The following is a 24,201-nucleotide window of genomic DNA, read 5'->3' as shown; positions in this document are numbered from 1 at the left end:
GAGAATGAACATACCTTTTCTAATGGATTAAACATGAATTTCATAACAATCATAAGAAAAAAGAAAATATTGAAGTATCGTTTACTCATGCCATCATATCCTTCTAGTTTATTACATGAAAAAAAGAAAATATTGAAGTAAAGTATACTCATGCCATTGTATCCTTCTAGTTTATTACATGAAGAAAGAAAATATTGAAGTATAGTATACTCATGCCATCTTATCCTTCTAGTTTATTACATGTAATTGCCCTTGTATTTGCCCAACCAAAGATTAGACAACTGCACAATTATATTGGAGAATGAGAACGAGCATTCTCTATCCAAAAGTATAATCTCAGGAATGTGATTTCAATCTTCAGACTCTGAAGGGTACTAGGTTAGGGTTTATTTCTTCAGGTATGGACTGTTGAGCTGGGAATTTGGGAAGGAGGCTAGCAATGCGCTTGGCTGTCTCAAGGTACTTTACGTACTTGCAAATGAGACCTTCTTTTGCGGGGCTTTGTACATGGTTGTTCTCTTCAGTGTCATGGCAACCTAGGTTCAACCCCTTCATTGGTGAGCCACAAAAATTGCAATTGTGTTCTCTTCCTATGATTGCCTCCTTGAAAGCTTTTTTCTTGAAAGTCCAAGCACCACTCTTCCAGTTGAAATGGTACAAAGGAAGGAACCTTTGTCCATAAATGGCTATGAATTCTAATGCTGCTAGAATAAACTCAAATTCTTCCTTGGACATGTAGTAGGGGAAACTGACCCTTGTCCATCCCGGCTTCACTCCACTATAGCCCTGTTAAGACAAAGAAAACTCGTGTTAGACTATCAAATAATGTTTCAACTACCAACATGGATGGAATGTAGAAAACATATGTGGAGGCACTCACCATCTCAATTGCATCTTTGAACGCAAGAGAGCGAGGTTCATCAACCTTGAGCAAGTTATGCCCATAGGGTCCTGCACAAGCACACCCTCCTCTAGCTTGAATACCAAATAGGTCATTAAGCAGCTTAGCGACAAAAGGGCCGTGAAGGGGCTTATCTTTCTTGTTCCCTGTCTCTCTCCATAAGTAAAACTCATTGTCTTCACCACTCCCATCACTTGACGAAGAGTAAGTTGTAGTATAAATGAGAAAAGAAAGCACAGCTTGTCTCTTTGCTGTTACATTTCCCAAAATCCATATGTTAGGATTTGGGAGAAGCCTTTGTAGTGCAAGCTCAATGTAGGTGTGTTCCATTCTTTCAATTACTTTATGACTTATGAACTCTTTCACCCAAAATGCAAGTGCGGTTCTCACTTTCTGAATAATTGGTGGTGTTCCTGCATCTTCTCTTTCTTCAATATTCTCCACATAGAGTGTGTCCTGGTAATTTTATTGTACATCAAAGAGTCTTTTAGCTTCAGAATTATCATGAGAGCTAAGCAGAATATTAAAGACAATTTAAACACACAAGGATAGAAACTGCACAAAAGCAGTTGAATTTCTCTACTATATCTTAATTTCATCTCCATTACTTATTTTTTTAAAAATATGATGTATTTATCTTTTCGAGGGTTTGTTGGAAACAACCTCTCTATCTCCAAAGATAAGGGTAAGGTCTTGTATATCGTACTCTTCTCAGGGTCCACTTGTGGGGCTACACCGCGTATAATTGTTGTATGACGTATTTATCCTTTAAATATCTAGACTGGTAATGGAAGAAGAGAGCATGCACTTATAATTCAATTTACAGTTGGTTGTTGGAATGTCATGCCATGGTGCCCACTAAATCTAAAAGTCAAATAAAAAAATTTATTTTGTTCAAGTACAAGAATTTTGCCTGTCTGAAATTCTGTTTGACTTATTAGTCGACTTATCAACTATCCCAAATATGTGTTTGTTTTTTAAGAAGGAAAATGACAAGAACCCCAATAAATGACAGTCATATTCATCCATCAAACTCTTTGGACAAATTGTGCAAACTACAATATTTCACAAATAAAGTAAGGTGAAAAGGACATCAAGATCAATAAGAATGAAAAGGACAACACAAAAACTTTCATCATATAATAAGGCTATACTATACCAAATATATAAAATTTAAATTTAAAATTCTTTACCTTTTCATTGTAGGGGTTGACAAAATCAACAGTACCACCACCACAAGTAGATGGAGGTGAAGTCCCCAATCTATATAGTGCTTTGTTGATTAGAAGAATTCCAGGTGTGCCTGGACCTCCAAGAAACTTATGAGGACTAATAAAAACAGCATCATATCCATCTATCTCTCCTGATCTCATCTCTATTTTCGCGTATGGAGCACTACAACATCACAACATGTGAAAAATTAGTTCTCTTATAAGTACTGTCAGACTGTCAGTATATAGAAGTTAAACTCAATTATAGCATACCTTGCTGCGAAGTCAAAGCAAGCAAAAGCTCCATTTTTATGAAGAAGACGAGCAATGGCTCTCGTATCAGAATAAGTCCCAGTAACATTACTACAAGCTGAGAATGAACCCAACAATGGTCTATTTGTAGACTTATAGAACTCAAGCTGATCCCTCAATGCTTCCATGTCTACTAGCCCGTTTTCGTCCAATCCAATCTCCACAACCTCAGCTAAACTCTGTCTCCATGAAAGGATGTTAGAGTGATGTTCATAAGGTCCAACAAACACAACCCATCTCTCTTTAGTTTCGTTGCGAAAGCATTTTGTGAGTACTTTTTCTCTTAGTATAGAAGGGACTGAAATCCCCATAACTTCTTGTAGCCTTTTAATAGCAGCAGTAGAACCAGAACCACAAAATATAATGGCATCTTCATCTCCTCCACCTAAGCATTTCTTCACATAAGCAGCTGCTTCATGCACTATTTTTGTTGTTTGATATCCCACATGACTATCACTAGTATGACTATTACCTGTACAAAATAATACAATAGTCGTTATTATTATCTTTTAGCTCTGATTAAGGATGGAGGAGTACGTAGTTACTATAAAATTAAGGAAAACGAACATACCATAGAAAGGAAGGACGTTATTGATGATATAGTTTTCGATATAGTGAAGGGATCTCCCAGAGGCAGTATGATCAGCATAAGTAAGCCTACGTTTCCCAAAAGGCGTTTCGAAATCGACATTTTCACCAATAATCTGAGAACGTAGCCATGAAAGTTTCTTTTCAGCAGATTCACTCTTAGAAATATTAGCCTTTTCTAGCATATGAAATGATTCAATTCTACTCCTCAAATCATCATGTGAAGCAATTGAAGAAGTAGCACTAGAATTATAATGACTAGTACTAATATTAGTATACTTTTTTTCCTTATTATTGTTATTATCTATTATTTGAGTTTCTCTCAACATTAATTGCCCCAAATCCATGTTACACGCAAAGCAAATTAAAAGAGGAGAAAAAATATAGGCTAAGGTTTTAGAAATGGGAATTTATTATAAAGATGGATAATAATTTAATGTGTTTGAGATAATGGGAAGTGAAGGGTATTTATAGTAGAAATTATAATTAGAATTATAATTTTAAACTAAAAGGGATATGCATGTGAGTTTCGATTATATTTATTAAAACAAGAGTAGTTTTTAAAGATTCTAAACACGTAGTAGGAAAAAATTGACCAAACTTTTTAATTCAAAATGGTACGAAAAGGTTGGTCAATTACAATTAGAGGGATAAAGTTAACGTACTAATTTTTGTGTAATTTTTTTTTCTTTTTGTAGAGAAAAGTGTATTGAGCTTATAAGGATTTTCTGTCTTTAGATGCCTAAAATTTAAATTAAAATGGATTAATATAGTTTGATATATAGCTTCAAAAATCGATCAGATTAATATTCAAAATGCTTTTTAATATTATATTATGTGGAAGATATATACCATGTGACTTCAAATTCATTACAAGATTTTTTTTTCTACTCGGTGTCTAATGTTTTCATTGTTATTATTATTATTTTATATATTTTTATAATAATAACAATAAATAATATATATATATATATATATATTGTGAAGATCTAAACTGCAAAGCTGGATTATCATTTTATCCCTATGCTAAATATTTTTTTTTGTACAACATCTAATTAAATAAATTAAAAATATTATACCATATTATTATTATTATTGTTGTTGTTGTTGTTGTTGTTATTATTATTATTATTATGATACTAAATTCTAAAAGTGGGGAGGCGTTAAGTCAAAAATGGAAAGAAAAAATACTCATAGAAAGTTACACATTTTTATTGTTTTAAAAACTAAGTTATAACATTATTTTTTTTGTACTTATTTTTATTTTTGTCCTTTAATTTACTTTAACACAATTTATATATCATTTTAGGCATTTATATGGCTTCCAATTGCATTTTCCCCAATTCGTTTTGGTATTTTTTCTTCCCATTTCACTACATATTAATCCACATTAAAGTATTTTTTTTATTTTTAATTTACTTTATTTAAAAATCTAGCGTCATAACTCACACCTCTTTATTTTCATAACTTCTATAATGTTAGTAATATTATATTAAGGGAAAAATCTGAAATATATCTGAACTTTGATCGAAATTGTTGTAACGATACCGAACTTTAGAAAAGACATTTTACCCCTGCACTATTTAATAGTGTATTTCAAAGGTATATATGTGCCCACGTAGACATCATAAATATTACATCATTATAAATAGTAACTTGTCCATGTGGGCACATAAATAACTTTAAAATGCCCTATTAAATAGTGCATGGGGTAAAAGATCCTTTCCAAGGTTCGATATTATTACAACAATTTCGGTCAAAGTTTGAATATATTTCGACCCCTTTTCCCGTACATTAAAGAGATAAGTGGACATTAATATTTTCTTAAAAGTAACATACGTTTCCATGAAAGTTAACTTTTTATTAACTTAATTGCACCCCTAAATTCCAATAACCAAAAGTCAAAACCTCTCTCTTCTTCGTTGCATTAACACAAAGAAATAACTACAACCCACTAAATTCTAGTAACCAAAATTCCATAATACATATGTTATTACATACACATGCACGCTCTCTTTTTTAGACTTCTTAAAAATTTATTAATAAATAATCATTATATTTTATCACTCTTTTTTTTTTAAATTTTATTTTATCACTCATTACAGATCTGTTTTCATAGAATTTTAATCATTTTAATAAATCTATAAAATTTCACATGAAATACACAACTATACGTACAATATATGCGTCTAGAAATTAGTATATCTATGGGCTGCAGAAGTTGTTCACCCCACCCACCCAATATTGTCCATTTTGGTCAACAAAGTGGAAGTCATAACTCATAATTCGTCTTTTTTAAAAAAAAAAAAAGAAAATATCAAAGTAATTGAAGCAGATGGAATCTATAAGAATAGAAAATATTTTTTTCCGTATAAATGGTGAGAGATTTTTCAACTAGACATATAGTACAAATTTTCTGGCGAATAAGGCTCGAATAAATTGATTAACAATAATATACTCAGTGTAATCCTATAAGTGAGGTCTGAAAAAAGATAGGACGTACACAAAACTTATGAAGAAGGTAAATAATGCAATTTTTTCAATGAATTTGAGAAATTGATGTAATGATATTGAAATAGTGTTACACTGAATTTGATAAGTTGATATAATGATATTGAAATAATCCTGACTTGTTGCAACAATATAATAGACTTTACATAATGCTGAGAGGTTGTCACGACCCAAAAATGGACGTGATGACACTCGTCTTAACCCACCAAGACAAGTCAGCCTAAAACTCAACCATTACAATAAAATGCGGAAATTTTTATAATAAACTCAAATATACCCCCAAAATCTGGTTGTCACGTGTACAAGCCTCTAAAGTATTACAATTGAATCAAAAAAAAACTACAAGTCTCATATGACATTGTTGCTAGAGTAGAACAAGATCATAAACAGGAGTAAGAAGGATCGCTGAGAAAACAAACAACTACCTCACAAATCTCCCAGAAGCCTCGGAAAAGAAGAGAATAACAAGTACCACAAAAATCCAGGCTCGTAACCTACAAAAATTTGTAGAAGCAAGGGGTGAGTACCAAACCACACGGTACTCAGCAAGTAAACCTCTAAACACGAGCTAAGGGGATAGAATACAAGTACTCCTTACACCCCAACTGAACCTTCACAACTACAATCAATATAAAACCAGCCCAACCTAACAGTTCACAATTTACAAAGCACATAGCTCAACACAACAGTCTAACAATTTCATATCCTCAACAACAACAATAGTTTCATATCCTCAACAACAACACTCTAACAATTGCATATCTTCAACAACAAGCTCCATATTCATCAGTCACAAGTTCCATAGAAAGGCACTCACAAGATCAACAACACACAAGATCAAGTTCACCAATAATAAATAAGTGCAATGCAATGTCAAGTATAGTGATGCATGTCTGACCTAATGATACACACCCGCTGTCTCTCAGTCCGGGACCCATGGGGGACATATCTGTCCATGCATCCATCGCGGCGCGCGATACGACCCTCGATAATAGTAACCATCGCGGCGCGCGATACGTCCCTCGAAATATAGTATCCGTCGCAGCGCGCGACACGTCCCTCGAAATATAGTATCCATTGCGGCGCGCGACACGTCCCTCGAAATATAGTATCCATCGCGGCGCGCGATACGTCCCTCGAAATGGTACATCTTCTTTATTTTCTTATTATTTCTCAATGCACATAACACTTGTCACAACCATGTCTCAGAACAATGCAAATGACATGTTCACACAAATAATGAGGAGATGACCATTTTCATAACATTGCACAATTCACAAGACAATCAGGATACAACATCAACAATGATTCAACAAGCCTTTCAAACAATTCTCAACACATCACACAAACAATTGATCACATTGACTTTTATTATCCCTTTTTTCATCATTAGAATTAATTAATGTGGACAAGTCAACCCATCACCAAGCCTCATTACCCTAAACACATAATACAAGGAAATACATGAATTCCATACACTTAACAAGGGTTTAGAAATCCACTTGCCTCAAATAATCGAACAATCACTCCGGGAGCCTTCCCTTTTCGTTGAACTTCTAACTCAAAGCAATCTAGTCAAATAATTAACCACAATAAGATTTCAAAACTAACAATATACATGTTACTATAGGTCTAACCTAGACCCAAAAACTCATCCCCATTCTATAATCAAGTTAACATATAAATTCTCATATTTCCAAATTTCAAGTCTAGGGTTAAGTTTTGATTCCCTGAAATAGCATAATTTTAATGGTATCCACATACTACAATACACCTAATATGTAATTAGGTATCTCAATATATTAAAATCTTGATCACAATATGCTAACCAAAAATAAACATAGAAACCAACTTGTTACGGAAGATAATACGCAGAACCTAAACTAGCTACAACCTTTATATTCCACTCATTATTATCTCATCATTAATTTCCTCATCATTACTCATCATGAAACATCAATCCACTGCCATAAATACATACACCCAATCAAAAATAATTTACATTACAATATCTCCAATATTCTGTAAATATTCGACTATTCCAACCTACCAATTTAATAATTAATTAAACTCTTACTCCTAAAACTAGAACATACGAATTAGAGATGAAGATTAGTTAGGCGAATTCTTGTTTTACCTGGAGCGAGAATGCTTTCCTGTGGCGCCGAATTATGCCTCTGCTTCTATCATAAATATTTTTCTTTTCTTTGTAGTTAATAAAAACTAAACCCCAATCTACTTTAATTCATTCTCATACATGGGCCAAATGGGTATATGATATTAATAAAATTATATTCTTGGCCCATTAATTACTAATTAAAATAAATTATTTAAAATTTCTCATAAATTAATAACCATAGTTAAACAAATAGTCCAAAATTTCCAAAAATGACCTTCCGGGTCATTACAGAGGTTGACGTATGAGAGACTTTAAAATATTTAATAATAGGAGCATAAAAATAGTGAAGGGCTCTAAAAAGTTAAAGCCCTAACAATTAATTTAATGACCTTATAGTCGAGACGATCCTGATTTTATCTAAAAGATTGGGCCGTAACGTACCACTTTAGTGTAATTATTTTTTTGTTTTTGGGTAGAAAATGATCTCGTCGTGATCATTTACAATTCTCAAAACGTTTTTTATTACTTATATTATGTGGAAGATATATCTAATGCGACTTTAATTCCATATGTGGAAGATATATCTAATGTGACTTTAATTTCATTACAAGTAATTTGAAATATTATAAAAGTATATAAAATAATATTATTTCAATGAGAGTATATCTATGGGTGAAGAAGTTAATTTTTTTTGTTCCAAAGTCCATTTTTGGTCAAATAGATGGCGCTTCAAGTTAACCGCAACGCGTAATAATAATGGAATTAAAAGGCAAACTAAGTGGAAGTCATAATTCGAAGAAGAAAAATTGATTAAAAGAACAAAGTAAGATAAGTCACGCAATCAAAAAAATTAAAGCAAGTGGAATCAACAGTGAATTATTGAATCTTTTTTCATAGTTTTAAATTAGTGAATTTTTCAAATTTTTAGAAAAAGTTTCACACTAATAAAATTAAAATGAAATTTTAATTCGAGCGGAAAAAAAAGGGAAACTTACATAAATATACTATATTAAAAAGATATTTACCATTTATAGTAATAACATTCTTTTTTCACTTGATTACTTTTAATACATTTTTAATACATATTACAAAGAACAATTTATTATTCACATATGATGGATAATACATTTATCACACATTTTGATACACTTATAATACAATGTGTCAATTTCTTACCAAACAAGCATAATATATTTTTTAAAAAAATTTATAATACATATATATTGCATACATAATTCACTTTTAATGCATATTGCTGATTTAACATAGTGTTGCAATATATTGTTATAAATGATAATAAATAAAAAGTATCACTAAAATCAGTAATTATTTATTAAAAGATACTCATCCAAGTAATTTTTCCCGAAAAAAAAGTGGGTACCATAGACTAGAGCCATTTAAATATATAGTCTTTTTAGTTTAATAAAAGAAAAAGATTAAAAAATGTTTAAGCTACATTTACAAATGTTATAAACAATTAGTAATATTATGATACTTACCAAAATGGTTGATAAATATATTACATTAGGTTTTAATTGGGATCTTTAACAATCAACTAGTAGAATTTCACTGTTTATTTTTTTTTCTAGCTAATATACATCAATTATACATTAATATATTCATTGACTATATCTATTTTAAGGTCATGGTGTTTCCATATTTATTTGTTTTATTAAGGTCATGATGTTATATTTTTTAAATATTTTTTTAAGGTCATGATGTTAATTTTTAAATATATATTTTTGAAGGTCATGATATTTCCATGTTCTACCCAATGATTATTGCGAAACAATAGGAAAAAAAAACAAGTCTTTTTTCATGCTTCTGTGTTTCTTCCTTGAATACTTATTCAAGTTTTTTTCTTGGTTATTTTTGTGCTAGTATTTATTTTGTGTTCACACTTTTAAATAATTTTGTCAAATTAGTTAGTTTTAAATTTAATAAAATAATTTAGGGTTAAAATATTCGTCCTTTCTTCCCCAACTTTAACAACCCTTGTCCCAAGATCCAAGACCCAAATCCCATTTGCGCATACTAAATTTTTTATAAGTGGTGCTTCTTCAAAATTGAATCGAAATAGATAGTCTGAATCGAACATAAATTATTAATTTATCGGTAATGAGTTATTGATTTAGCGATTTTAGTAAGGGTTTTGATTAGTTTTATTATCAAGTTATTGATTCTTAATAGTTTGAGTTTTTTTTTTTAAAATGGGTTAAACGTAAATTAGAATTATTTAATTTAAACCATTTGATATATATAGTCCTTAATTTAGAGTTTAGTTTCATACTTTTATTTCAGGTTGTCGATCTCAAAATCTAGTTTATTCTACAATGTGTCAGTGTTGACTTTTGAGCAAGATGCAATATATCAACTCATTTGCGTGGTTCATTTTTTGTTTGTCATCTTGTTTCTTAGTGATTTTCAATAATATTTTGGTGTCAAATCTTAATGCTTAAACCGAATAACTGAATCAATATCAATAACTGATAAACCAATATCTTAACGCTTCTATAACGGTTTAGCATGTTTACAAATCGAATATCGATAAGTCAAATCGATAAACTTCAAAACCGAATCAAGAAAATAATTGATGTATAAATCATATTTGACAAAACATAATTCATGTACACTACTATATTTCTTCTCGATATATATTATACTTTTTAAATGATCAATGATAGCTTTATTAGGAAAAACTGAATAATTCACATTATACTATAAAATAGATTATTACAAATGTAATTAAATTGGTATGTAGGTTTGGCTGACGAATTTACTTGTTTTCAATCTCATATGAGTTTGTTTATTCGATCTTTACATGCAACTATTTTCTTTAGAAATAAATAAATTGACTAATAATTAAAAAATTGTAAAATAGAAAATTAAATATTTCAATTGTAAATATTCATCCGTTAATATATATAAAGACACTTGAGTTGTTAAACATTCGAAAGAATTTCTTTTTAAAACTTGAAAAAAATTGATCAGGCATAATTTTATGTTTTAAATGTTGATATGTGTTCTTTATGTAAACAAAAATAATATTATTTTGAGGATATTTTGGTCATTTAAAGTTAATCTCTGTGCGATATTTTTTTCTATTGTAATTTGTAATCTACCGCAATCTGGGCCGGTAGGGTATTGTTGTAATTTCAAACTAAATGAAGCAACTTCTGAGAAATGAATTTATTGACCTTGAGATTTTTGTCCTTTTTGACTATTGTAATCTTGAGAAAGTCATTTTTCTGGTGTTTCGTAATAACGGTTGTCGTCTTTAACGAAAACATTTTTCTTTAAAAAGAGAAAAATGACTTCTTTCGCTTGTTTGACGTAAGGCATTTTCTTGTCAATGATCACGACTTTTCATCGTTTACTTTTCTTGTTGAGGAGAAGAGTAATAAGTGTGATCGTGGATGATATCATCTCTAACGAGGTTACAATTTAAGTTATATACACTATCATGATTGTAAGAAATATTTACACCATCAAATTATATATTCCACCTGATGTAGCAAGAATAGAACCCTAAACCCTAAACCCTAAACCCTAAAGGCCTATCAGGGCGAAGCTCGAATGCCACAAGGGGTTTGTTCAAATCTTCTTTATTGAAAAATTACAAATTATTTCTTATTGACTTTTCCACTTATTTACTTGATTATATTTTGAATGCCACGGAGCAAGTAACTTGTTTCATTTTCAAGATTATAAATCACACATTTTCAATGACGGAAGAAATTAACAAGTAAATGATGGATTATGTTAAACATTTTTATAGATTCAAAGGAAAAAAAGTTTGTGTTGTTTTCATTACATGAAAATCATCAATTAGCAATGGTCAACTTATGTGAGCAAGCAACAAATTCATCGTTAATTCAATTTCACAATGGGTCAAGAACGTTAAATAATCGTATTAACTATGAACTATTTAGCGATAGATCTTCAACAGTCAATATGCATGTGTCTGAAGGTAAATTAAGAGAGGAATCAAAATAAAATAACCAAAAAACTCATCGACACCCCTAGGTGCTTATACCTAAGTTCAAATTAATATATTTACGATACATGTTTAAATATGTAAAACTATCACTTAATCATAATTATTTATTCAATATTATACGTTTCTACTTCATGAATATCACTTAATTAATTATAGTAAATTTTGATATGTGAATATTTGTTTTAACGAATTAAAAAGGGAACACAAATAACACGAAATATATGATTCTTGATGATTAATTGAACCTCTTCATCATTTTTAATAAACAAGTTAAAATTTTTTCTCATACTAAACAATATCATTATTTTTTGACCTGATATATATAGACGATTCTTTTTCCATTTTTCTAATGTTACCAATTATTATTTGCACAAAACATTCATTAAGTGCCCACTGCAATTTTCTTATAATTTAAGTAAATTTTTTCTTATATTATAAGTATATTTTGACCTACTAAATGTTTTCCTTTTTTAAAAGATTACTAATTGATGTTTCCATAGAGAAATGAGAATCACCTTTTATATGAGGTGATTGAAAACTATAAATTCTGTCCTATTAAAGTATGATAATACGTACCCTCAACTAATTAAAGTGTTTTTTTTTGTTCTTATTATTGAAGAAATACAATTTTCAAATAAGAAATGACAATGAAGAGCCTTTTCATGGTGTATGTGATTTTCTTGCTTGTTTCATTCTCTGGTATATTAGCTCTCTTTATTCAATTGATTTTTCTCGTTTTCCGTTTTTTTAAAATAATCGTTAACTCTGTCCATTAAAACTTGAACATATAATAAGAAATTATCAAATGTGTGTTTTTATGATTTTTTGCTAGAGAAATAAAAGAAAAATTAGAAAATCTAAGCTTTTGTTATTTCAATTAAACTACTGACATGCATGTACTATACCTCCACTACGATAGAAACAAAAAATGAGTTTACAAAGGCTTTGAGTAATACGGAAAAAGCTCATCACCAGACTACTCTAGAATAAGTTAATCGCTGGAGATAAGAACGAGAGAATCTAGTTTTGAGAGCATGCCTTACTCTAATAGGAGTCGTAGAGTTTCTAAGTGAAGAAAAACGTTACTATATATGTAATATCCTAGCCTACACATATATAGCTTAAAGTAGGATCTTGTTTTGACTATTGTTTAATTTTTAGTATTATTATTTGGGAATTCTTTTTCCCCTTTAGAAGTTGACTTCTTTTACTCCTTTTTACTATATATCTTGAATGTTAGATCAAAATCTTGAAGCTAATTTTTTGTTACTCATATACATATTTTTTTGGTATTCTATGTAGTGATGCAAAAAGGTGATGCTATTCAAGAAAGTCATAGTGAAATGATGGTCACAACATGCCCAAAATCAAGAATTCAAGTAAGCCAAGGTGCCATAGGGACAATTGGTGGCATTCCGCAGTATAGAGTACAAATCGTAAACGGGTGCGAGTCAATTTGTGATAGCATTCACGTCTCGTGTGGTCAATTCGCCTCAACAAAACTTATAAATCCTTCGACTTTTAGGAGACTCGCAATTAATGATTGTCTTGTCAATAATGGTGCACCTATGAAATCGGGACAAGTCATCTCATTTACATATACCAATACCTTTAAATATCCTATGACGGTTACTTCATCTATGTGCTACTAGATATGATTTTGTAGTATATTTATTATTAATTCGTAGAGATAGATATGAAATTCTTATATTATTTAGTCGATTTCAAGAAAAAAAATTAATCTTGAATAAAAGTGTTAGTTGAGTGATTTATTGCACTAGCAATATATAGATTTATATGATTAATTAAATATTGTGTTTGTCTAAGTAGCATGATCATATTTTTTTATTTTATTTTTGGTATTTATTATTTTACTGTAGAATTTAATTAATTAATTCTGAAGAAATATTGGGTGAAGGAACAAATTAAACTACAACAAATTCCATATGAGTAGAATGAAGATTTTGTTCATTAGATTTATTGAACTTTGTGGGAGTACTATATTCACGATCATCATATACTAGCGTAAATATTGTTGTTAATTTTATTTAGTGATGAATTATATTTTAGAAAAGAATTAGAGATAAAGTTCGTAGCTAATTCTGTTTTCTTATAGTGAATTTACATTAACTACAAATGTATCAATAGGGAATTCGATTGAAGTAATTCTCTCTAAGAGATGTATATAGATGTATGTATATATATATATATATATATATATATATATAATAATAATAATAATAATAATAATAATAATAATAATAATTTAGGAAATTCTTGGTTATAAAAATTAAATTAATTCTTTTTAAAAATAATCTTTTACTTTATTTTAAGAATAATATTTAACCATGGAAAATGAAATCCAAACTTAAAAGTTATATTTCAAATTTAGTCACCAGGCTTTGTGTTCTGTTGGAAATTAAATGCACACCTACTTGCACAAATTGGTTGAGCCTTCAAACAGAGACAAACTAAGTAGACCTTTAGTATGAAATTATGATTCCAAATCAGTATTTAGATATACAATTTGAAATTATGATTTCACACTTAAATAGTAGTATGATTTGAGATTTTAAATCGTGATTTCAAATATTTTTAAATGTAAGACTTGATTCATAAGATTATATATTTTGTAAAAAAAAGTCCTATCGTATTAAATTTTACAAGAAAAGTCTCATGCTCGATGTGAAAAAATTGTTCGAATCATGCAAAAAGATTATATTAAAGAATAACTAGCTACGAGTGAATCTTTATAAAATTATGTGTATTTGAAAGTTCCACAAAACACTTATTTATAAAATAAATATGGAGGTATGCAATTTAATTATCAGTGCCTCGCCTTAAGATATTTCCATATCTTGTTTATAAACTATACATATGATTTACTCATAAGGTAAGAATGTATAAGAGTTGAGGAAATTTTAATAGTTTTCACAATTTTGTGAAATTTAAATATAACTTAAGAAATTCAAATTATATGTTATTAATAAAATCTAACTTTAAATTAATTTCAAATCATAATTTCAATATGATCGGACCCTAACTAACCTGAAGCCTACATTGCTAACAAGATGTACATTAATTGAATTTTGTACAAATTGGTTGAGCCTCTCATGTACTATTATTTGACTCTTGAATATTTACTGGAAATATATATTTTCTAAAGAAGTCAGCATTGACTAACAAGTTGTACGTACTATAATTCAGAGAATTTAGACCACGTCTACAAGAAAAGAAACTACGTTGTTAACGGGTTAACGAATCAGTTGTATTATATATTTCATATTTTAATTTAAGTGACATTAATTAATTAGATATAAAATGTAATAATAATAAAAAAAGAAAATAATTGAAGACTCTCAAAGCTGAAGCTCATCGATAATAACGTGACTCATCGTGAAACAAATGATAAATCATTTGTCTGTCACGTTCCGTGAAGGAATATCCAAGAAGGTGTTTCGGAAATTTGTCTGATTTCACATCTCTTTTCATTTCGTTTGAAGAAAGGAACGATCCCAAAGAATCTTAGAAATTATTTGATTAAGGATGAATTAGGGAAATATATATAATAGATCAAAAAGTATATGTCATATAAATTGAGACTAAAAGAATAAAATAAGATCCTTAATTATAATAGATCTTATTTAATATATTGAGGTGTTCATAGGTTGGTTCTATATGATTTTTTCATATTTCAGTTTGATATTTTCGATCTTCAATTTCTTAAAATATCATAACAAAATCAAATTTAATTAAATCGGGTATGATTTGATTTTTCCTCGATTTCAATTTGTCCAATTTGAATTTAAACCTCAACTAAAAAAATGAAATTTAATTAAAAAGTCTATTTTTGCCATTGGATTAAAAAACTATTTTATTATTGGTTTCTTAATAAATACTTTTTGTATATATTTAATAAAATTCTCAATATAAATATAAAATAATATATGTGAAAATTATTGAATTTTAATATTTTTGAATTTTAATATTTTTGAATTTTCCTTTTCACACCTATTGGGTTTTAGTAGTTGCATGAGACTTGTCAAACACGAACACCAACTTTTGTGAAAAGTAGAATTAAATATTCATTCCCTTCGTTATTTTTTATTAGGAAAAAAAATTGAAATATACTCTAACTTTGGCCGAAATTGTTGTTACGATACCAAACTTTGGAAAGGACCTTTTACCCCCTGTACTATTTAATAATGTATTTTAAAGATATATATGTGCTTACGTGGACATCATAAATATTGCATCATTTTAAATAGTAATGTATCCACATGGGCACATATATACCTTTAAAATACACTATTAAATAGTGCAGGGGTAAAAGGTACTCCATAAAGTTTGGTATCGTAACAACAATTTCGGTCAAAATTGAAGTATTTTTCATACCCTTTTCCCTTTTTTATTTATCACGTCTCGTTTTACGACAGTTAATTTGATCAATTCTTGGAGTTAAATTAAATTAGAATAATTTATTATTTTAAATTTTAAATTTAGATGTTCGAAAACTTTATATAAAATATTATATATTGGAATCTTTTTTTCATATTAATATGATGGAGAATATTTTTTGAAATATTGATTGAAATTCTGCAATTGGACTCTTGAGAAACGAAATCTAACAAGTTAAAATATTGAAGAAAGTAGAATTTAACACAAACACATTTAATATTAGGATTTTTACTAATACAATAATTAATATTATTAAATTGTAGCCAAATATAAATTACTTTCCACCAAAAATATATTTTTTAAAAGTACTTGTCGAAATAAATTGTTTTTTAATATTTGGTCAAACAGTTTAGATACTCTTTTTCTTTTAAGGTAAGTAGTCATATGTTGGAAGTAGAAAAAAAATGTTTCTTTTAGTGGTGGGAACAATTATTTTTATAGTATATATTTGACTGACCATGCTTTTTTTCTTTTAACAACTAATATGCATTATTGACCATTCACCACTTTCAAACTTTTTGACCCTCTCTCTTCTGAAATAAAAAATAAAAATTCTTTCTTAAATATAAGCATATATTATTATTATTATTATTATTATTTGACATAGGTAATTCTATTACCACCGGTTTTGATCACCATTATTTTGAACGGAGTAATTAGGAGCTACATAATTATTACTCTCCTCTCGTTATGACATCTTTAAGAAAAATATTTTAGGACATAAATAAAATGTTATTTTTCACTATTGATCTTCTAAAAAATGTAAAGTAGTTAAAAACCTTATTAAATAAAAAATAAATATGAAGAAAAAAAAATTCTCTCTTAAACTTTAAACTTCGAATAATTCACTTATTTTAAATTATAAAAAAAAAATCCATATATTTACTTAATATATTGACCGGAGGAAGTATTATTTATTGAAAGTATGTTAGATCATCATGATCAAGTAATATGAATGAAACATTGAGTAATTAATTATAAGAAGTATCAATAGTTAAATTAATGCTAAAAAAATGTGTATGATGATTAGTGACAAGTCAAGTGGATATAAGTAAGTCTTAAAATAAGACAACTATATATAGATATATAGGAATATGAAGCAAATTGAAGCATAAAATTAAAAGCATTGACTAGTTCCTTTCATCCCCAAAGTGGTCTAGTCCACATGTTTGTGGTATGACTACAAAGAATTTTTTTTAGAACTTTGGTAAACATAAGCGGTATCAAAATTTTAAATTTATAAATTTTGATTTTAGACAAACTAATTTACTGAATTCCGAATAAATTTTTTTTATATATATATTAAGTGAATTTTAAAATATGAATATAAAATCTTAATCAAATTAAATTGTTGAACCCTTATTGTCAAAATCAGATATATGTAATTATATATAATTAGGATATGTTACACACATATCAAGGCCTCACGGAATTAACTACTAACTTCTTGAATTTGATTGTTAATTGCCAATAGTTAAGTGGTTTTATTTTTTCAAATATAATAAGACAAGATTATATGAGAAAGAAGAGTAATTTGTAAACATTTTTTTTTATATATATATTGTAGACTTGTTCAAACAAATCAAGGAATGTATTTGTCCAAAACGCGTAAAAGAAAATTCATAGGAGTTTTTAAAAGACATTCTATATTACTTGGTTCTTTGTTTTTATCTGTGTGATGGCAAAAGAGAAAATCTAGGATTTGTATTTTATCAAATGTCGTTTTTATCATAGAAAGTATTCTTCTCGTCTCAATTTATCTGATGTAGTATCATAGATATTCGTGTAGCTATAAAATATTTTATATTAAGAATTATAAGAAGAACATTTAAAAGTTAAATTGTTACTATATAAAAATATGTCATATAAATTAAGACATACAAAGTAATTCTTATACAAGACATTTGTTATGAAAAAAGGTCCTCGATCTTGTACTAAAAATTTCATTAAAATATATAAATATTTGATTGTGAATTTAATTTAAAGTTATTATAAAAATTCATTAACTTCAAATCTTTGATCCACCTCTAATCACACGAAATCTGTAAGAATTTCTAAAACAAATTCTCTATTGATAAACTTTATAATCTCAAATCCTCCAACACATATTCAACTCCGATAATCATAATTCATGACCAAGTAAATTCTGAGTCTCCAAGAAAATTAGATGCATGCATAATGGACAAAATAATGGATATTGTTTAATTAGCATGTAATAAAATAAGCAAGTTAAACCTTGACCGCGGCATGAATAAAAAAACGTCAAAAAGGAAACAACAACTCACAAACAAATACCAATGCAACAATTATGCTATATCCAATGAAATTCTGCAAGTGAGTTCTGTGAAAGAATAGACATGAAGATTTTATTCTTATTCCATAAAGGTAGAGAAGTTATTCTCGAAGGACCCTTGGTTAAAGTACAACAAATTAAAATAGTTGTCATGTAAAGGAAAAATGGCAGTGCAAAAAACACGACAATATACTACGTAAAGCAGTAAAGAACATTCAAGAAAAGAATATTGATGATAAAAAAAAATAGTGCGATAATCGAAACACAACAAAAGATAACGAATATGAAAAACAAGAAACTACGTGAATGAGGCTAATAATACTATGAGGACAGACACAATATAGTACTCTAGACCACCACCAACCTATTCAATGTCGAAAAGCTAAGGCAATGTTTCACTAGTTAAATTACTAACCTTATGTTATAATTCACGACCTTCATATATCATTTTATCTAAAATCATGTCCTCAAATATCCGAGAAACAAATATCAATGCATCTTTTTCAAATATTCATAAATTTCGTTTTATAAGATTGAAACTAGTTTTAAAATTTTAATTAACATTTTAAACAATAATACTTTATCATTTTCATTTTGTAAAAGGAAAAAAATGTACAGCACTTTTGTTCAATTCTGATTATTTAAATCTTAAATTTATTAAATAAAGCAATTTAATCCTTTTTAACTCTAAGACCGATTCTTAATAATGGTATTAAAAGAACATATAAAATATTATGTCCTAAGTGATTTTAGTAAGTTTGTGGAAAAAATTGTTCTTTTATTGCATACTGCGGTTAATTTAAGGCACTATATATCCACTTGACAAAACGGTAGCTTACAGTTACTGTATAGATAGATATATTATAGTTGACTACTACTAAGTCATGAATAGAATGAATTTTAGAATAATTTTTTTTTGTCTTTGTTCTATCTTTTGTGAAATAAATTACTTTAAAGAGTCGTTCGGTATGAGATATAAGGTATAATAATTTTGTCATAAAATACAGAATTATTTTATTATGTGTTTGGTTGGATGTATAAGGTAGTTTTTGAATTATATATTATACTATTTATTTATACAATAGTGATAAGATAAGTTATCTCATATACATGATGAGAAAACTTATCTCGAAATAACTTTATCCAAAACAATTAATCTCAAAATAACTTGTTTCCAACCAAACGATCCCTCACGATTATGGGAGGAAACACCATCAAGGGATTCTGAAAGAAATATATTCAAAATTAAACTTAGGATTTATTGAAGTACTTATCTCTAAATTTATAATATGTCCACCTTTTTATTTTAGATTTTTGTCCCATGAAATTTTTGAGAATAGTAATAAAATATACCCTTTTGTTTCAATTTATGTGATATATTTTGTTTTTCGAGAGTCAAGCATTTTAAGTTTGACCAAAAATTTGCTCATGAAATCTTTAAAATTTTAAAAATGAATTTTTTTATATTTGTAAACTACTTAAACAGTACCATAATTCATAATAATTGACAATTCAAAATATTTAAAGTGAATTAGATGATAATTAGTTTATATTAATTCATTTTACATTTTAAATTAAAATATTAAGACATGATACGAAGTTGGAATGGCAGTTATAATGTTTCATTCCATTTCAGCAAGTTGACAAGTATTATTAAACAAACATAGTACTATATTTAATTCCATTTGTGTGTTAAGGAAAATACCAAGTCAATATGGTGTATACTCAATCTATCGTAAGTATATAATAAGTGTATGATATATATTATACTAAATAAAATTTGTAAAAATAGTAATATATTTATTTATGCTTTGAGCTTATTTTTTTATTTTCAATATCTGAAGTCTGTATTGGAGTTCCGACTAAATTTGGATCGCACACTGCAGGATCCATTTTGGAGTGACAGTACTCTATACCTAGGTCCGAACCCGAGATCTGATCTAGCTATGGTGTGAACTTTGTTGGGTTGTTGTGTAGCAAGTTCCTTTCGTTATTATCCCTCTATTTATTAATTCATCTCAACCAAATTTGTCTTATAAATAGCCCTTACTTTCATCCTCTCAACCACACTTAACACAAATATTCTTTTCTTTCAACTTTCTCATCTAAGTTTCTAAGCTTTCCTTGTTGTCTTTACTTTTGCGTTTTGAATCAAAATGGAATTTGAGCAGCTAATATTGAGAGAAAACTTAAGAGAACACCACAACAACAACACTAAGAAATATAATCATAGTAGTTCTATTAGTAGTATTGCTTCCTCAGTTGCTTCACATGAAGATTTGAGAAGTAGAATTGAATCATTTCATGTCAGGGAAAAAGCTATTTCCAAAACTGAATCCGCTGAAAAGAAACTTTCATGGTTACGTTCTCAGATTATTGGTGAAAATGTTGATTTTGAGACGCCTTTTGGGAAACGTAGGCTTACTTATGCTGATCATACTGCATCAGGAAGATCACTTCAATATATCGAAAATTATATCATCAATAACGTCCTTCCTTTCTATGGTATGTTCGTTTACCTTAATTTTATAGTAGTAACTACGTAGTACTAAACCAGAGGGAAAAGATAATAATAACGACTATTGTATTATTTTGTGCAGGTAATAGTCATACTAGTGATAGTCATGTGGGATATCAAACAACAAAAATAGTGCATGAATCAGCAGCTTATGTGAAGAAATGCTTAGGTGGTGGAGAAGAAGATGCTATTATGTTTTGTGGTTCTGGTTCTACTGCTGCCATTAAAAGGCTACAAGAAGTTATGGGGATTTCAGTCTCTTCTATACTAAGAGAAAAAGTACTCACAAAATGCTTTCGTAACGAAACCAAAGAGAGATGGGTTGTGTTTGTTGGACCTTATGAACATCACTCGAACATTCTTTCATGGAGACAGAGTTTAGCTGAGGTTGTGGAGATTGGATTGGACGAAAACGGGCTAGTAGACATGGAAGCCTTGAGGGATCAGCTTGAGTTCTATAAGTCTACGAATAGACCATTGTTGGGTTCATTCTCAGCTTGTAGTAATGTTACTGGGACTTATTCTGATACGAGAGCCATCGCTCGTCTACTTCATAAAAATGGAGCTTTTGCTTGCTTTGACTTCGCAGCAAGGTATGACTATAATTGAGTTTAACTTCTATATACTGACAGTCTGTCTGACAGTACTTATAAGAGAACTAATTTTTCACATGTTGTGATGTTGTAGCGCTCCATACGCGAAAATAGAGATGAGATCAGGAGAGATAGATGGATATGATGCTGTTTTTATTAGTCCTCATAAGTTTCTTGGAGGTCCAGGCACACCTGGAATACTTCTAATTAACAAAGCACTATATAGATTGGGGACTTCACCTCCATCTACTTGTGGTGGTGGTACTGTTGATTTTGTCAACCCCTACAGTGAAAAGGTAAGAATTTTAAATTTAAATTTTATATATTTGGTATAGTTTAACCTTATTATATGATGAAAGTTTTTGTGTTGTCCTTTTCATTCTTATTGATCTTGATGTCCTTTTCACCTTACTTTATTTGTGTCAATTGTGAAATATTGTAGTTTGCACAATCAGTACAAAGAGTATGACGGATGAATTTGACTGTCATTTATTGGGTTCGTGTCATTTTCCTTCTTAAAAAACAAAAACATATTTGAGATAGTTGATAAGTAGACTAATAAGTCAAACAAAGAATTTCAGACAGGCAAAATTCTTGTACTTGAACAAAATAATTTTTTTTATTTGAATTTTAGATTTAGTGGGCACCATGGCATGACATTCCAACAACCATCTGTAAATTGAATTATAAGTGCATGCTCTCTTCTTCCATTACCAGTCTAGATATTTAAAGGATAAATACATCATACAACAACATACACAGTGTATTCCCAGTTTCCCACAAGTGGACCCTGAGAAGAGTATGATATACGAGACCTTACCCTTATCTTTGCAAAACAGAGATGTTGTTTCCAACAGACTATCGAAAGGATAAATACATCATATTTAAATAAATATTGGAGAAGAAATTAAGCTGTAGTAGAGAAATTCAACTGTTTATGTAAAGTTTCTATCCTTGTGTGTTCAATTTTTTTTAATCTTCTGCTTTGCTGTCATGATAATTCTGAAGCTAAAAAAGACTCTTTGATATACAATACAATTACCAGGACACACTCTATGTGGAGAATATTGAAGAAAGGGAAGATGCAGGAACACCACCAATCATTCAGAAAGTGAGAACAGCACTTGCATTTTGGGTGAAAGAGTTCATAAGTCATAAAGTTATTGAAAGATTGGAACACACCTACATTGAGCTTGCACTACAAAGGCTTCTCCCAAATCCTAACATATGGATTTTAGGAAATGTAACAGCCAAGAGACAAGCTGTGCTTTCTTTTCTCATTTATACTACAACTTACTCTTCATCAAGTGATGGCAATGGTGGAGACAATGAGCTTTACTTATGGAGAGAGACAGGGAACAAGAAAGATAAACCTCTTCATGGCCCTTTTGTGGCTAAGCTTCTTAATGACCTCTTTGGTATTCAAGCTAGAGGAGGGTGTGCTTGTGCAGGACCCTATGGACATACCTTGCTTAAGGTTGATGAACTTCATTCTCTTGCCTTCAAAGATGCAATTGAAATGGTGAGTTTCAATAAATAAAGGATTTACCTTAATGTAGTATATAATTATCTTTTAGGTGATCTGATAGTTGTTTTTGACATGACAGGGTTATACTGGAGTGAAGCCCGGATGGACAAGGATAAGCTTTCCCTACTACATGTCCAAGGAAGAATTTGAGTTCATTCTAGCAGCATTAGAATTCATATCCATTTATGGACAAAGGTTCCTTCCTTTGTACAATTTCAATTGGAAGAGTGGTGCTTGGACTTTCAAGAAGAAAGCTTTGAAGGAGGCTCTTATGGGTGGAAGGGATCATAATTGCAACTTTTGTGGCTCACCAATGATGAAGGAGTTGAACTTAGGTGGTGGTAATACTTGCCATGATAACACAAAAGAAGGATCATGCACCAATAGTAACAAACAAGGCATTATTTATAAGTATGTAAAGTATCTTGAGACAGCCAAGAGCATTGCTAGCCTCCTTCCTAAGTTCCCACATCAAAGGCCAATACCTGAAGAACTAGACACTAATCTTGTGTCCTTTAGAGTTTGATAAAAATATGTATATGGAAATAAACTTTGTCCAATGTCTTGTTGGGCAAATTCGATCGTTTGATATGTAATAACTTAAAAGTAGTATTCCCCTTGTTTTGTTTTACTTGTTCAGTATGTATTTGTATTTTCTTTAAGATAAACATTAACTAAGTATTTTTTGATTTCTCATTTGTTGTTGATCGATACGTGTTTTACTCTCTCATTTCTCATTTGTTGTTGATCAAGAAGGATACTACGTATTACGTAACAGTCTAATTAACAGACTGTTTGGCTAAGCTAGCTTCAGAAACTTGACAATTCGACAATTTTCAGCAACTCCCTAGACATGTTAAGGGACCATATCAACTTGATAAATTGCACTGACTTGGTTGGATCCTGTTTTCATGGTGCTATATAATGGAGTAACTTGGGACACTACAAAAATCAAGCTTCCAAATTCCCTTCAAAACATTCTATAGCCAGTGGATAGTAACATCTAGCATGGAGAACCATATTTTCTTATGGATTCTTCTCTTTCTAATTCAATGTTATTATGTTTCTATATCAGTTGCTTCTTCAAATGAAACAGACAAAGAAGCTCTACTAGCTTTCCAAAATCTTATAACAACTTCTTACATGGTGGCATCCTTTATGGCATTGGC

At 29.4% G+C, this 24,201-nt stretch overlaps 2 protein-coding genes across 2 annotated transcripts; one reads left to right on the top strand and one right to left on the bottom strand.

Annotated features, from left to right (window-relative positions):
- Positions 1-328: 328 nt before the first annotated feature.
- LOC125835922 (uncharacterized) lies at positions 329-3,359 on the bottom strand. The gene is made up of 5 exons (XM_049515027.1): positions 2,996-3,359; positions 2,386-2,896; positions 2,095-2,296; positions 881-1,357; positions 329-786 (listed from the first exon to the last, which is right to left on the bottom strand). Exons 1-5 carry the CDS (start codon positions 3,357-3,359, stop codon positions 358-360), a joined length of 1,983 nt encoding a protein of 660 aa, XP_049370984.1. The 3' UTR covers positions 329-357.
- Positions 3,360-20,484: 17,125 nt separating this feature from the next.
- LOC125835921 (uncharacterized) lies at positions 20,485-23,661 on the top strand. Its single transcript, XM_049515025.1, has 5 exons — positions 20,485-20,898; positions 20,994-21,504; positions 21,599-21,800; positions 22,550-23,026; positions 23,112-23,661. The coding sequence occupies exons 1-5, from the start codon at positions 20,550-20,552 to the stop codon at positions 23,556-23,558; spliced, it is 1,986 nt and encodes a 661-aa protein (XP_049370982.1). The 5' UTR covers positions 20,485-20,549; the 3' UTR covers positions 23,559-23,661.
- Positions 23,662-24,201: the final 540 nt, after the last annotated feature.

Source organism: Solanum verrucosum, unplaced genomic scaffold (assembly GCF_900185275.1).
Source record: "Solanum verrucosum unplaced genomic scaffold, falcon-dt-bn FXZP01000128.1, whole genome shotgun sequence".
Taxonomy (NCBI): Eukaryota; Viridiplantae; Streptophyta; class Magnoliopsida; order Solanales; family Solanaceae; genus Solanum; species Solanum verrucosum.
The sequence above is the reverse complement of the archived record's forward strand: the minus strand, read 5'-3'. Positions and strand labels throughout refer to the sequence as shown.

Bases quoted from the DNA above. Each gene is read 5' to 3' on its own strand.
- LOC125835921 (XM_049515025.1), top strand. From the start codon at position 20,550: ATGGAATTTGAGCAGCTAATATTGAGAGAAAACTTAAGAGAACACCAC. The intron at 20,899-20,993 runs GTATGTTCGTTT...TATTTTGTGCAG, and splicing joins TAACGTCCTTCCTTTCTATG to GTAATAGTCATACTAGTGAT. The intron at 21,505-21,598 runs GTATGACTATAA...GTGATGTTGTAG, and splicing joins TGCTTTGACTTCGCAGCAAG to CGCTCCATACGCGAAAATAG.
- LOC125835922 (XM_049515027.1), bottom strand. From the start codon at position 3,359: ATGGATTTGGGGCAATTAATGTTGAGAGAAACTCAAATAATAGATAAT. The intron at 2,897-2,995 runs GTATGTTCGTTT...TATTTTGTACAG, and splicing joins TAACGTCCTTCCTTTCTATG to GTAATAGTCATACTAGTGAT. The intron at 787-880 runs GTGAGTGCCTCC...TTGTCTTAACAG, and splicing joins TCAAAGATGCAATTGAGATG to GGCTATAGTGGAGTGAAGCC.